The 16,031-nt window shown below is 39.6% G+C and overlaps 2 protein-coding genes across 2 annotated transcripts in view; both read right to left on the bottom strand.

Annotated features, from left to right (window-relative positions):
- Window positions 1–6: 6 nt before the first annotated feature.
- LOC122529516 (neuropeptide SIFamide receptor-like) overlaps window positions 7–16,031 on the bottom strand; it is a 93,343-nt gene continuing 77,318 nt past the window's right edge. Inside the window, exon 3 of the mRNA XM_043655721.1 lies at window positions 7–1,426. Within this exon, the coding sequence (XP_043511656.1) occupies window positions 643–1,426 (784 nt within the window). The 3' untranslated portion in view covers window positions 7–642. The remainder of the gene's footprint in view (window positions 1,427–16,031) is intronic.
- On the bottom strand, window positions 8,367–11,949 carry LOC122529517 (larval cuticle protein F1-like). Its single transcript, XM_043655722.1, has 2 exons — window positions 11,844–11,949; window positions 8,367–9,097 (listed from the first exon to the last, which is right to left on the bottom strand). The coding sequence occupies exons 1-2, from the start codon at window positions 11,853–11,855 to the stop codon at window positions 8,834–8,836; spliced, it is 276 nt and encodes a 91-aa protein (XP_043511657.1). The 5' UTR covers window positions 11,856–11,949; the 3' UTR covers window positions 8,367–8,833.

Here is a 16,031-nt window from a genome sequence, read left to right as displayed (position 1 = left end):
AAAAAAAAAAAAAAAAAAAAAAAAAAAAAAAGGGAGGGGGAGAAAGCCCCCGAAGTATCCGAGCACCTCGACGTGAGTATCCACGCGCCGCAGTTCTTCTTCTTCGGTCGAGTAAATGTGAAAGAGTGTCTCGCGCCCGGTCCGGATATACCCCGAAGCAAAGAAGGGATCCGTGACAACGGCGCGTCGAGATCCGTTCGAAAAAATAAAAAAAAAAAAAAAATGGCGAGATACATCGTTCGCGCCGTTTCCAAGAAAATTACGATCGCACACGTTGTGCGGGACGATAAGAAAAAACGACGGATTTCGAGAGAAATCGTTGTTTCCCGCGTTGACAATTGGCTGATTGGACAACATGGATGTTCGATCGCGATGGAAAGTTGCGACCGACAGGCGGAGACAGAAATGAGTAGGGGAAGAAGAGACGAGACGAGGGTGTGTGACGACGGTGACGATGAACGCGGGTGAACAACGTGCTTCCATGGTTGGATTACTCCGTAATCGGCGGCTTCCGATCCGAGTGACAATCGTGACGATCACGCGTGACCCAGAATCTCGGACCGGCTCACTGTATGAAGCCCGTTCCGGGCAGTCAGCCTCGGAATACCCGAACATCAAATCTCCCATGCGGTGCTTGCTAATTTAAACGCCGGTGTGATTGAATATGTACGAAACGTTGCTCTCCTGGTGCACCGGCGGCCCGTGGAACGTTCGCCTGGTCGACGAGTTGTTGTTGTTGTTGTTGACGTAGTACGATGACTTCCTCATGCTGGTCGACGATGACATCATGGCCACCGTCTCGTAGTACCTGATCTTGCCGCAGCAGCGTCCGCTCTTGAGGATCGCGACGAAGCCACGACGGTATTTCTTGTTGAAGAAAGCGTACAGGATCGGGTTGATGCAGGAGTTACTGGCGCCGAGCCATTGGGCGATCGGCGTGGCCATCGGCAGGATCTCGTCCTCCCTCTCGGCTACGCCACCACCGAGTTTGATCACCGTGAAGATCACGTAGAGAGGCAGCCACGACAGCACGAACAGGATCACGACGACCACCAGCATCTTCACCACCTTCACCTTCGACTTCTGCTGTATCCTCTCCATCTGGGCGTCCTTCGTGTCGGACGGGATGTGCCGTCGCCATACTTTGATCCAGATCAGAATGTAGCAGAGTGAGATCAGTATCGTGGGGAGGACGTAGCACAACGTTAGATTGCCGATCAGGAAGAAGAGGGTGCCGTCCTCGGGGTGCGGCCACACCTCCAGGCAGAGCCTCAGGTTCGGATCGTCGTCGTAAATCGCCACCAGATCGAAGAAAAGCAGCCACGGCGATGTGGTCGTCAGGGCGATAAACCAGATCACCACGATCATCATGCGAGCCCGCCTCTTTGTTATTTGACACTTCAGCGGCCACCAGATAGCCAGAAACCTGTGGGTCGACGAATCAATATTAGTAATTGCTCGGAATTTTTTTCTTTCTTTTTTTTTTTCTTGAACGTATTATTACAAATAATATTGTAATTCAATTTTGTACATTTGAAAGCTCTTTAACTCAGAACGAGAATCGGTATACTTTGAGTAGGTTATTTGACAGCTACTTGTTTTGTAAGTATCTTAATTTTCTTTTAATTGTCAATTAATTTTCATTTTCGATTCTATACAAAACGCCTATTCCAAGTAGAACAAATAACAAACCACAAAGTAAATAGTTCGTTTAAATAAAAATCACCTGCAATCCCAAGATGAACTTTAACTTATTGGATATTACATTTCAATTTATTATTGTCGATCGCGATATACACACGTTTGTACATACACACGTACACACGTACGTGCATTTCAAACTTTGTCAATGAAAACTTGCAAGATCGTACGTACTGAAACCACTGCACGAAACTCTTCTAATCAATCGTTTCAACGTTTCCATAAAATTAAATCTCAAATTGGCCACGTTTCTCAAACATGTAGTTTTTTTTTTTTTTCTGTATTTAACCAACGAGACACACTGCACGAAGAAAGCGTTAAAATTTCCTTGCGTACTCGAGCACGAGCGAGTACCATTGTTTATCAATCACGAAGTGATCGTGATTTTACGACGCTGCGACACAAGGTTACGTCCACATGGACGTGGGATTGTGTGGCACGAAACGTAACCGTTCGGTTTTTTTTCGTGCCTTCATTATGGAAATCTATGTTCTACCGTCAGTTTCGAAAGATACTCGGCTCCGTCACGCTTGGACGGGCGCGGCTGCTGCGTAAGAATGTATATGTATAGCAAAGTGATTTTTACACGACGCAATGGCAATTCAACATTCCCGTATCGCGGTCTGCGAAACGAGCCTTGCCTAGATAAGGTGTCGTTCGCTAAGAATTTATTAAGCAACCTCGTTCGATGCCTTTAAATCCGACAGAGAATTTCACCCCTAGCTTCGTGCTTCGTGGTTCCTTTTTTTTTTTTACAGTTGATTGTTGCGATCTTCCATGATTACGCACCTGTCATTTTCAGGAATTAGTTCTGTACTGAATCGTTTCAATATTTTTCTTTTTATTTGCAGAATTGATAAAATTGAAAACTTTTGTATCTATGCGCGTATGATATTATAAAGCCTCAGCTGTATTATCTGAAATAATAGAGTGGCACGACTGTCCGATTAAAGAAATTTTCGAACAGTATATACTATACTTATACTATAAATTTCAAGGAATAATGCAATGATAGTCACAAAGAGTAAGATACAATATAAAATTAAGTATTTTTTTAACTTGAGTATTTTAATATAAAGTATTATAGTTTAATTAAGTATTTTACAACATAGAATGGAGTATTTTTTTAATTACACTCGCTGCGAGATCATATAAACTTTAATATAAATAAATGATATACAAATAGTTTTGATAACTTTTTAATATATATAATGATAGTAAATCAATTCTAGACACTCTTTCTCGGTTTATCGGGTTTCCTCCTGACAAAAAGTATTGAAAAAAGATATACAGGGTGGAATAACACGTAGGGGATGATCCTTCACAGAAAAGAAAGAAAAAAAAAAAGTAGGAGAGAAATATAGAATAAAACTTTTTGACTTGTAGTATTTCGTTCTCGAGATTCATCAACTCGACTTGAAGTTAATTAATTTTAAACACGATAGAAAAGAGCAGTTACGTTCTCAATTTTCGAAAAAAAAAAATGTAAAAAATACAGGACAATGTTCACAGATTATAATGCTGGTTTCAAATTTTGATACACACGTGCTTGTAGTTGTGTGTACTTTGACGTTCGAGTAGATTGAATCTCTTAAAAGTAGTAATCAGGCTCTAAAAGTTCGCTCGAGCGCATTATTATAAGCTTATTAAAGTTATAAACTAAACAGAAAGCCATTAACGTTATTACTACCCCACAAACATTACGTCTAATTATTTCTATTCTTTGTCGAGAACAAATTACATAATCGAATAAATATTATTTTGTATGAAAATTAATCATTTCTTATTTCTCATATGCAGTAGGTATAGAACAAATATGTTTATCAGATTAGAACCGTGTTTCACTTCTTGATTTTATTTAAATACAGTACTAAATATAATATTAGTATATTGACTTAAAATGTATGTTATATATTATATTATTTTAGTATATTTACTTAAAATATGTTAGAATAAATATGTTTATCAGATTAGAACCGTGTTTCACTTCTTGATTTTATTTAAATACAGTACTAAATATAATATTAGCATATTGACTTAAAATATATGTTATATATTTATTTTATTTAACATATCTTATTTAAATAGTTATAAGTACTTGTTATAGTACTTGTAAAAGTTTCAGATGTACTTTCGATACATTTTGTTTTTTTAAGTATTTATGAGGGATTCGAGAAACATTTGGTTCTTTCACTGGATATTATTACGAAAAATTAGTTAACGAAATACCTAATTTATCAATTACAAATCTATCAATAAAGAAAGTGTAAGTCTGAGTTAATTTTACTTGAAATCTAACATCGTTTCTTCGTTTAATAATGTTTAATAATTACATATAGTAAAAACGTGAAACGTTAGATATTAAAATTTATAAAAGAAAATCACTTCTCAATTTTTTTGCACAATAAACGACAGTTCGATAAAATGTTCATTTTCCATTGTCTAAGGTCGCCGAATTTCCCGCCTGGCGAGTGTACAAATAGTTATTCACCTCGTCGCAAAAGTCCAGCGCGCTCTCAAAATTTCACGCGAGCATATCCACAGAAGCTTCTCTCCCCTATACAAATCTACACCATCCTCGCGGAGCGCTCGTTACAGGAGCAGCGCGCCCAAAGTCGGCAAACTACGGACCAGTCCGGGGTGCACCCAGTTCGGGGTGCAAAGGGAGTCTTTTCACAGCAAAGGAAGCGGCAGAGTGATCAAAGAAGTCTCGGCGAAGACGTTTTTTCCTTGTCCCCGTTAATTGAACGGTGCTCGCTCATCCTTGCACGCCTCTGTTCAACTCGAGAGCACGTTCCGAACAACGATCTAGAAACGTCCATTAGCGGATATGGGCTTGCGCCGTCACTTTGGGCGAAGAGACTCCGAGATACGAAGGACCTTCCGTTCGATTTTAATCAGAAAAGGTTCGCGCCGCGCGGATATCACGCGTCCTTCGATTAAACGAACGCGACCGTTCGTCGTTGTCGGCGTCGAGGAGTCCTTCTATAAATCAGCGTCCAGCCGATACCGATCTACGTTGGTGGCGTTCCCATCGGCTCGGTTACTTCCGGCTCTCCCTCTGCTCTCCCTCCTCCACCCCCCTCCCCCCCCTGTCTTGCATATTTCTAACGCAGAGAAACCGGCTAACCGGCTAATCTCCGGATCTCCGCGAAGAAGGGTAAGACGAGAAAAATCGCTCGATTCGCGGATACGGATTAACGGGGAACGATCAAGGCTACAGAGGAGGCGCGCGGGAGTGCAGAGTGGGATCGAACAATGAAGATGACACAGCTTTCGGCACGTGTATATAAAGAGTTCGATTTCCGTAGAGCTAACAGTAGTATCGATTCGCGTACCCTTCGTGTTTGCCAACGGAAAAGCCGATAAAACGTTTAACATGTTCAAGCTGGCAAGTATATCCATCATACTATATCCTATATGCTCTTATTTACTACACGTACGGGTGGGGGTGAGGTGGCAAGGGACGGTTTGAATGTTTGTCACGGTGAAGGATACTCGTTACTTAATTGTGGGATTTTTGTTAAAATATGGCGGAGATGGTGGCTCGAAACAAAATTTTTTTAAGCTCTTTGCACGACTAACTCTCAATTGTACAACTGTGTCAAGTAGAAGTTCGATATTTAACAAGATAGGGTACTTTTTGGAGTATCGACTAGAACTAAATATAAAACTTGCGTTAGACAAATTAAATGCATGGTACGATAAAGAGTATAACTTTTCATTCATTTATTTTACGAGGAGTCGTTCAAATCCAAAAAAAGAAAAAAATATATATCGTTGTGAATCTATGAAATTTCTATAAGAAAAATTGTGAATTAAATGCTCCGTCGACTTTGATAGGTTTAGAGTTAATTTTGGAAAATATATTTATCGGATAAAATACAGAATAGGAATTAAAATGATATTCCGAAATTAATTAGAGTACAGACAATCAGGATCGATAATCGATTTTGATATTTTCTGACGAATGATAAAGTCTTATAACAATGTAATGTAGTAAAACAGTAAAATAGTGATTCAACTCAAATACTGTATCTCGTTAAAATTATTTAATTACTTTTGACGTCGATCTTGATAATTACACTAACTTCCAATATACACTTGTAATCATAATATAAAAATAATAAATTACAGACAATAATTTTTCTATTGGAATAGTTTAAACTCCTTCTTAATGCGAGAAATGGCGAAATAAGTCGATAGTTACAATTGTCCTTAAATTTGCTGTCAATTTAAATAATTTTTATTCAATATAGCATTCGAAATTTCGTGTGAAAACTTATTATTAACCACAGACTTGTTGAAAACCAGTCTGTGGTTAAGTATTTGTTGAGACAAGTGATGAGGAAGAAGATACGAGGAAGCAAGTGAAAGTGGATCGTCTAGGATCAGACACGAGCTCGGCCAATGCACATTATTACCAGCAATACGCATTTATATCTATCACTTGCAATCTCGCTGCAATGATAAATTTAATACCTGGTCGTCGATAGTAACAATATTATCTATTTTTCCTTTCGAGAGACTAACTCGTTTAAAAATCCATTTCGTTGTACTGTAGTTGATAAATTAGTTAATTACCGCCATCTTACTTTGCTTTTACAGACGAGATTGACAGTTTTATGTATATATTCCACGTTAAATACAGTTCACTTACTCGAGTAAATCAGAGTTTCTTTACTTAGTTGCATGGCGAACATTAAGGATGTAAATAACAGTCCATTTTAGTGCAATTACTTCTATAAATTTTGTAACTTGATCATTATTAATAATCGACATATATACGTGCGATATTTGAAAACTGTCAGTTTTAAATGGATCGTAGATCCTTCAGTCAGATATAGGAATGGAATTATTTCTGCTTGAAACTCGTTTCAATTTACACGAGTGATTTGAATAATTTAAAATTGATTCACAATCAAAAGTTGCCTATGTAAACGCAGCTCAAGTCGCACGAGTACATAAATTATTGAGTGACACATATTTGCAAAGCTATAAGTATATTCGAACATTAATTTATACATAGAATAATTTATTTCCATATACTCCTGTAATAATTCAAATAATGAACATTTATTTCATAAAATTTAGAATTTCCTTTATTAGATTTATTTCGTTTAAACTTTCGGATAGAATTTTTCTTTAAAATTCTTTTTTTTTTTAAATTTCTTCCTGTATTAGCAGATGTAAATAAATCTCTGGCGGATAGATGCAAAGAAGCATAAGTGAGCATCGTTACCTTCGTAAACATAATACAATTAAGTTTAATTAAATTTAGCACAATTAAAAATAAAATTAAACGTGTGAATTTTACATAAAAAAGTTCATAACTTACGTCACTCGTGACATTCATTCCACTTACTTGAAAAAGAATGTTGTATATTCATTTAACCAAAATTCGATCATTTTGCCAACCCCATCGGCAATACTCTTCAATAAAGAAATAGTTTGGCCATAATTTTGCAGTTACATTCAATTGATTTCAGAAAATCCCATTTTCATCGTAATCAGTGCAATTTAACTTTTAATAGCGATCTCAACGTAAATGTGTCTCGTAAATGTCTCTATGTGAAATGAAAGTGTCACAAATTATCAATGAAATCGAAATGTTACGAATAACGTTTCCGACTACTGATAGAGATAAGTAATAATAGAGAAGGACTATTATTACAAGAGAGGAATGTTACTCTCTAGACGGCAGAGAGCAGAGAAAGGAAAATAACACGTTTCTCTTATCCATACAGATCCTTTTGTTGGCCGTGGCCATTTTGGCAGTTTACGCAGCGCCGGCTCCAGTGCCACCAGTGATCTCATCCCCGCTGGTCTACTCGCACCCCTACGTGAAGGTGTTGCCTCTCCATACTGCAACTTTGCCATTGTCTTACGCTCATAGCTACAAATGGTACCACCCAGGATACTACTTCTACTGATAATGAAACGAGCCCAGCCTCTCCAGCTATGGAACCGTTCTTAATAATCTCGAAACAAACTAAAACAAGGGCGTCGATCGCGCGACGAATGCGATTTTTATATGCAATTTGAAATAAACCACTGTACTCTAAAGTAAAATATGAGATAGCTGTAACAACTTGTGACCAATTGCACGTGATCCCCTTAGCCGGCTAATTTCGACGTCGAAACTCGACTTGCATCGGCTGTAAAATCCGCGATACGGTCGACAATCACCGTACGACTCGAGTTTCGAGCGTATCGCGAACGACGAAAACGATGGGAGGAGGACGGCACGAAGCTCGATAGTGTTTACCAGACTCTAGTAAGACGAAGGGTGGAAAATTCAAAAGGAGAAACCAAGGGGGAGTTTACGATGGTCGTAAAACGGTCGGAAGATTCATGCAGGAACGTTTGCGAAAGCCGTGGTACGATCGAGCTGCTGAAGTTTACGCGGTCGTCTGCACGTTACGACGGCGTTCGTCTGCGATTGTGAACGTGAACATCCTTACACGTGTCTTCTCTCCGGGGATGTATGTTCGCCGGAGAGAAGGAGGTAAACGCTCGCGATCGTTGACAAATTGTCACCGACTGCGACCCCTTAGTCTCGACGACTCTTTCCTCTTGGTCCAAGAGAAATTGGAAAATCGCGCGCGAGACGGGCGAGAACGTAGGATGGCGCGAGGCTGGGGTGAAAGGTACGAATCGTGTTGTCCGTTTCGTTTGTTTGTTTCGTGTTCTTTTTTTTTAAATAAAATTTTATTAAAATTCCATATGACCAAAGGGGGAAGGGATCCTGGATGATGGTGCAATGATTGAGATGCGGTGGTCCGAATTACGTCGATGATCTCAGAATCGCGGATGGTCGCCGAAAGGGAAGAGTCCGGCCGAACCTGGTGGGCGGACGTCGTCTCGATGGTGAGATGGCCAGGAGATTTGATTTTCTCGTTCCATCCTCGAGTTTTCTTTTCTCTGATCTGTCCTTCCCTTCGTGCTCTCGTTCTTCGATTTTCCTTGTTCGTTTTTCTCTCGGGTGGCGGACGATTTTAACGAGAAATTAGAGGGATTGAGTGTACGTGTTTTCCAGGGGGTGGACGGGTGTGGGTGGACGGTGAGAGGGGTGGGTGGGATTGTCTCGTCGTGATTTGGTGGTGGTAAGATAGGGTTGTCAGTTTGTCATTTAATGCAAGCTATGGGCAGCGAGAAGGGGCAGGGGAGCATGAGCCACCACAGACTTGGTGACGATGGGAGCGGTGCGGACGATGGGGGCAACAGGCTGGGCAATCACATGGGCAACTGGAGCAGCGTGCGCGATGGCCACGGGAGCTGGAGCGTGCGCGACGACCACGGGAGCGTGGATCGGGGCGAGTCCGTGGTCAGCGACGATGCCGGTGAGACCTCCAGGGGCAGCGGTAGCGACAGCCAGGATGGCGACGAGAACAGCCTGTGGGAAAAACAGCACGTGCGATTCCTTTAGCTCTTTCTTTCGTCGACCCTCAAACCACCCCTCCTCAGACCTTTCCTCGAGCTACGGCCCCCCTTCTGTCGTTTCTTATCTTCTTTCGTAGCTAATCGTCGTAGCAGAGTGCAGCCGTCTGTCTAATTCGAGAGACAATGTCGGTTCGAAACAGTAGCCTCCGCTTCGAACCGTCTCTCGCGAGATTTTCCCACGGGGGAAGCTGGTGTTAATCCGCCGGCGATTACGTGGAAACGGAGACGGGCGCTTTGATCGCGTTAAGCCGTAATCGAGACCCGTATTTGTTTACGAGGGGTCCTTGGAATCGTCGAAGCGGAGGATATTAAAAGGAAGGATGATTCTCCTTGGTGACACGATACCGGAAGGGTGAAGGTGGGAGGGGTGGAAGGGGTCGAATTGTTTTCGAGTGAGTTACGGTTTCTCGAGTGCCAGTGGAGATCCACTTTTCGAGAATCTTTCGAAGATTGAACAATGAACTGATCTATGAATCTTTTTCTGAAACTTTAATACTAGGTATGATATGTACCTAACGGATATACATTAATCGTGGATTTGAAATAAATTTGTATTCGATTAACATTGTTTCACGGATCGAACAAATATTTATGATCAACTGCTACGGTCTCATTCCACTTCTTTGCAAGTACATATTACAAGATATATTAATATTGTGAAACCAATATAAAAATCGGTTTTTTAAATTAAATGTTCTGAAATAATTCGTTTCTATACTTCTGTCTATATTCCTTTACGATTTCTCGAAATTTTTTCAAAACCAGCAGCTATCGTTAAAAAATTTAAAAAAAAAAGAAAACTAAAAGTACCAAACCTAACTTAAACCAACAGTATTGTTTATAGCTTAAAAAAGAAAAAAAAAAAAAAAAAGAACTGAAAGTACTATTAATCTCGATCTGAAGTGTTCAAAGAAACTCAGTCGAAAATCTATCAAATATCGATGCCACTCTTTGAACCCGTATCTCGCCAATTGTGCCGTGCATCGAGCAAGAAGACAAACGAGTTCAGGATGAAATGGCGTAAAGCAAGTGTCATAGACGTGTAGCACGCGATCGGGCGAACACGCGAGATCGGCAGCGAGTCGAAAGGAGGGGAAAAAGCGAGCGCGAGTGTCCGTGGCGTAGGCCGCATTCCATATTGTCCGGCTGCGTTCGAACAGAGTTGGCCAACAGTATGCATGGTTCAGTGGTTTCGCTCGCTGGCGGAGAGAGATTTTTGCGGACCGGACGGAAACAGTGGTGTGTCCGTTCGAGTGAACGTGCATGCGACCACGCCGATGTATGCGCGTGGAAAGGTCACGGCGCGATACTTCTCGCGCTCGCCGCGGGAACCGATGAAAGAAGAGCGAAGTGAACGGAGGAATTTTCCTCGCCGGCGTTCTGTCCCGATCGGAACGATCCGATCGGATGATTCGGCCGCGCGAACGCGTGCTGAATATGCAAATTAGACAAGAAGGCTGATTCACCCACGACAGATCCCGTTTCACGCTCGGAAGAGAATTTTCGAGTAGAGAAACTTAGTTGAACGATGAATACCGTGCTGTACAATTTTCAGAAAACTACGTTTATAGTTTATGTACGCAGTCGTAGTCCTGTTTACGAGTTACCAGATGAGGATGTGCTTCAGTTCAACGCTGGAACTACCACTGGCCAAAGTGTAAACTTTGCAGCAGAGAAATGAAAGTGCAAGGAGCAAGGAAAGAATTTTTATAACACAATGAAGAACATAGGATTTCACTAACAAAGTTTCTAAAACTACACTGCTGCAAATATTACGGAATTTCTATGGGAAATTACAAATCACTTTGATCGTTTCTAGGTGGTTCTAGTGTTGATGAAGGTAGAAAGTCTAAACGTTTACTGATCAGTATCCCTTGTCTCTCAGATGTACCAAGTATAAAAATTTATAAGTGGAGATACTAAGTTAGTGATCGTGGAAACGAGGGTTCTCTAGATTAGAGTCTCTAGATTAGAGACAGTTGTCTAAACTAATATATAAAAATCGTATCTCATAAACTTAATATTCTACTCTCACTTGAAAGCACCGACGTCTTTTGTACTGTCTCTTCGAGCTTCTAGCATTTTCTCGAAGCGTGTATGTACGAAGGGCTGAGAATCATAGTGGCGCAAGCCCAAATTTTCGTAATTCGAGTTAACAACATTTTCGAAGGTTCTGCATGGTCAATTATTGTTCTAACTGTTGTAACAACACAATATTGTTACAATACAATATATATATATATAATTATTGCCAATTATTGTTCTAACTATTGTAACAACACAATATTGTTACATAATGTCATATGTACTATGATTACATATATATATATATATATATATATATATATATATATATAAAACATACACACGTATATGTTTTAATATATATTGTTCTAACAATTATTCACAACTGAGAAATAGCAATACTTCATTTTAGAACCTAAGAAAGCAATAATAATGGTAAAACATAATTTTATGAAAACGAGAAGTAGAAGACTTATACCACTATGATTTTTGGATCTTTGTGTACATCGTCATTATGTACACCGCCGAACCATTATAATACGTGTACATAGTACATTCGTCTGTCCCAAGTGAAATCGCTCGTTTCGTTCGCTCGATTTCGAATCCGGGGTCTTACCCGAGCCGAGTACAGTAACGGAAGCAAATATAGTATGAAAATATAATATTGTTCTTACCAACTTGAACATGTTGATTGGGTTGTGAGTTGCTCGTTTACTTCTTGAAAGCAGGTAAGCTTATGCTAGATGTGCCGGCCGGCGGTCCTTTTATACAAAAGTCGATTTTAAAAAATCATTGTAAATTTGATCACGTGGCCCGCCGTTCGATCGTCTGACGTTATACATCGGCTTGTTGAGTCAGCCGATCCAAGAATAGAGTGGGGTGCCGTTTAGCCAATCTATGCCCGATATCGGCTCGAAACGAAGCAAATCCGGCCAATCGCGCGCTTTCAACCCCTCGCGATCGGTTCCGGGGAATTGGGTTAAGACACTTTATGTGGAAACAGTTCGATCGGCTGCGTGAAACGATGCGAAAGTGTGGGTTACCCACACGGGTCCGGCTCGGGGTAAGTGCCGATTAATAAGTGGATATGCGTGTGTGAAAACGCGCGAAGGCGCGCGCTTGAAATGCAAACTTTCGTAAGGAAAAAAAAAAAAAAAAAGAAAAAAAGAAAAAATACAATCAAGGTCTTCCTCGACCTCTTTACGTAGTAATCTCATAGGCGTGAGACGTGGTATCTTCGAGAATTATCCTGGTATTTAGAGCACCGATCCAATGATTAACGCTTGTCGTGTCTCCGTGGAAGGATGTTTACTCGGAATAATTTTGAATAACTGACGCCAGCATGCGAAATCTGACGGATACGCGTTTATCCCGCGAGATATTTCAGTGATTATATCGTGAACAATAACGTTTGACTCGTGCTCGTACAGTATTTTCACGTTTGGATGGAATGGCGACGCTTCGTTTCTGAATTTCATGTTATGCAGAACACTTGAAAAAGTATATCTACGTGCCAGAGAAAAACAAAGGATGCACGCTCGCGGATAAATATTAATGGCGAAAGCATGAATTTAAGAACTCGGAGTTTTTTTTTTTTTTTTTTTTTTCTGTAGAAAGTTGACATCACGCAGAGTGCTCGGAAAAGTGCTCTATATGTTAGAGAAAACAAAAGATGCACGTTCGTAAATGAATATTAATGATGAAAGCATAAATTTAAGAACTTGGAGTTCTTTCTTTTTTTTTTAGGAAGTTTAACACTACAAACGCGTATTAATATAGGCTGTTGATTATATGAATTTAGATTTAGAAAACGTGATAAAAAATTTCTGGTGTCGGTTTTTGAAAAATTCTTAAAAATATTTCTCAATTCCTTGTTGTGTATTTGATGGCACGAAAATATCAAAATTAAATAAATACCGATATTAACAAATAGAGTGCTATAACGATAGCTCTTATCTATTGTTATAGTATACTAGTATACAGTTATATTAGTATACTTGCAACTGGTTCACAGTGAATCGAAATGAAATTTAAGTCCTGTCGATGGAATTATGCACAACAAATTTACTTTGTATCATTTGCACAAACCATCTCCTTTCGGATTTACACACCAAGGCAAAACAAATTTATAATATAATATAATCTAATCTCATGACTGACAGAATTACACAAGTCAATTATTAATCATTAGTTAATTATGACTTATCATTAATCACATTAAAGTAAGAAGTTAATTAAAGCATTTACACGGTAAGAAAAAAAAATATATAACGAGGAGAACCAAATTAAAAATAAAAGTGTCAGAATCTCACGACTGATTACTATTTGTATGTACTTTTTAAATTTCGGAGAACGCGAGTTTAAAAATTTTTGAAATTATGGAACTTGTGCACGATTCAGAATATGCTCCAGTCTACTTACGACTTTAAGCACAACGAAGTTACAAATCAGCAAGTAAAAATCTGCTTTTCAATCTGTTTAATCTAATTACCTTCTTCCAGTTGCAAGATACAGAGGTGTAAGCTTTCGACATTAGTGCGTGACTTAGAAATTAAATGCCATTGCTAATCGATATGTCACAGTTTCGATGGTGAGTAGGAACAAAACAAAAAAAAAGGAAAAAGAAAAGAAACGGAGATTTTAATTCCATAGTTTCCAGGATTTGGGACAAAAACATGAAATTGCTTAATCACATCAGTCTCTGTCCACTCAAGAAACTGATCTTTCACGGTCACTTATTGCCGTCGCTTAATTCGTAATGTGACGTAAATCATAGCACTACGCATAAAATACAAGGTCTAATGCCGGCTAAAGGAAAGTATTTCCGATTGAAACGTGTCGTACCGCGAGAATACGTTGCAATTTTCGTTTTCGTTTTTGCCCAATTAATAAAAACACATGGCAACGCGCTTATCCCCTGCCAATCAATGGTCTTTCACCTCTGCTTTCGTTACGCAACCATCTTAGCCATGATTTGCAATGCCTTTTGAATTGTTATTTTCGTCCAACCTAATCTGCTCTAACAGGAACGGGTTAAGATTTGGCGAGATTTTTAATATTCTAAATATTCCAACGTGATTCTGCGTTAAACGTTTAAAAGAAATAATCGATTAAACTTTTCGTGAAATATTCGCGATGTCAGTTTTAAATTTTGGACACTTTCTTTCACGCTCTTTATAACCTTTCTCGTCCCAAAGTTGCAATATTTCCTCAGTCCTAAGAGTATAACCCAGGCAAAACAAAAAATAAATCTATTACTTCTCAATAATTTCTATCCAGTGACATCGTAGCCGACGATATAAAGTCTTCAAAGAGGAAGCAACGGATTATTGTGTACGTTATGGTCCGCAATCAGTTAACCAGCGCAAACAGTTAACAGCGTATGATTTTGAAATCGTAAATTAAATTAAAAAAAAGAGAACAAAATACTTCAAAGCACTTTCCGATTAACGTCCCGAATCTTGCTTTCGTCGTTCTGAGAAGGAATTCTGCGAAAGGTGTAATTTTTCGTTAGGCGATGAGTCACTCTGAATTATCAAACTTCAATCGCGGTGGTCGTGTAACCAGGCTGGATTATACGTCCTCTTCGCTCTACCGAGTTCTCTAGACGTTATAGCGAGTGTAGTGGCGGGTATCGTGTGTCAACCACACGGAAGTCTGCGTTCGATGGGTGCGAAATGTGGATCGACCGGCAGTCAAATGGCCGGCTGGCTAATAAAATCGGACGAGACCTCAGTGGGCTGCTTGTTGACGTTAAATCTGAAGTATGTACACTGTCGCTCAAAGGATCCGGACGTTCCAATTTTGTTTTCCAAGGATTATATTAATATTGACAGATAATCACGTGCACGGATATTAATATTGTAACAAGTATTTATAGATCGCAATTAAATAGTGAAAAATGTGACCAGCTTTCTCATTCAGTACACTTGAACTCGCATAGGATGGAATATGTACGAAAAGTCAGACGACGTTGACTTGTTTTATTTTTGATGTGTTGCAAAATGGATTTGATGTGCTATCGCGTATTTCTTTTGTAGCAAACCTCGGTGGTGTTGGTGACGGAGTAAAAAAAAGTAGAAGAGTTGACACTTTTTAATATAACACAATAAATAATAAAATAAATAAAGTAAAATAGTAAAACAAATAATAAAGTAAATATTAAAGTAAATATAATATAATAAAATTTAATATAACACAGATGCACGAAAATCACGTGAAATAATTCACTTTTCAATTGTTACTGTACACGATTAGGCTACAGTCCAGTAACGTACCTTCGTAAGTTTTCCAATATTTATGCTTGCAAATGAATGCCTTCTGTCGCGTGTATTAAGCTGCAATAATACCGCGAAGGTGAATTTGCCTCACGTGATGCAGATTCCGCGATGGGTTCGCCCTAGTGGATTTATGTGCATGGTCAGTGAATAGGTCAGTTGTACCTTCTGTCGAAGATGTTCGCACCGGGACGGGAACAATACTGGAAGATATATGTATTTCCGTAGTTGATAGTTCGGAAAGTGGCGAGACGCGAGGAAAGAAGGCGAACAAGGGTAGGAAGAGTAATGCGTTGCTGGCCGAGAGGTTGATCGAAGGCTAAGACAATCCCAAGTCACCGATCCTCCCTTTTGCCAAGCAATTTCAGCAAAGATCGATCGCTTTCGAGGATCGTGTAAAACTATTTCGTGATATCAGCCAGCCTGTCTAACATGAAATTGATGGAAAATCATTTCTCGGCCATGTTCGTCCGTTCTCCAGTTAATTTTTCCTTGGTATCCGACGTATTCTTAACTCTTGAAACGGATCCTGAACGGAAAATGCCGAGCTGAACTGATGCAGTTTGATGTGACGCGAGAAAAAAA

This window comes from Frieseomelitta varia, unplaced genomic scaffold (genome assembly GCF_011392965.1).
Source record: "Frieseomelitta varia isolate USP_RPSP 00005682 unplaced genomic scaffold, Fvar_1.2 scaffold_291, whole genome shotgun sequence".
Lineage (NCBI taxonomy): Eukaryota > Metazoa > Arthropoda > Insecta > Hymenoptera > Apidae > Frieseomelitta > Frieseomelitta varia.
Note: the sequence above shows the minus strand (reverse complement) of the source record. Positions and strands in the feature narration are given on the sequence as shown.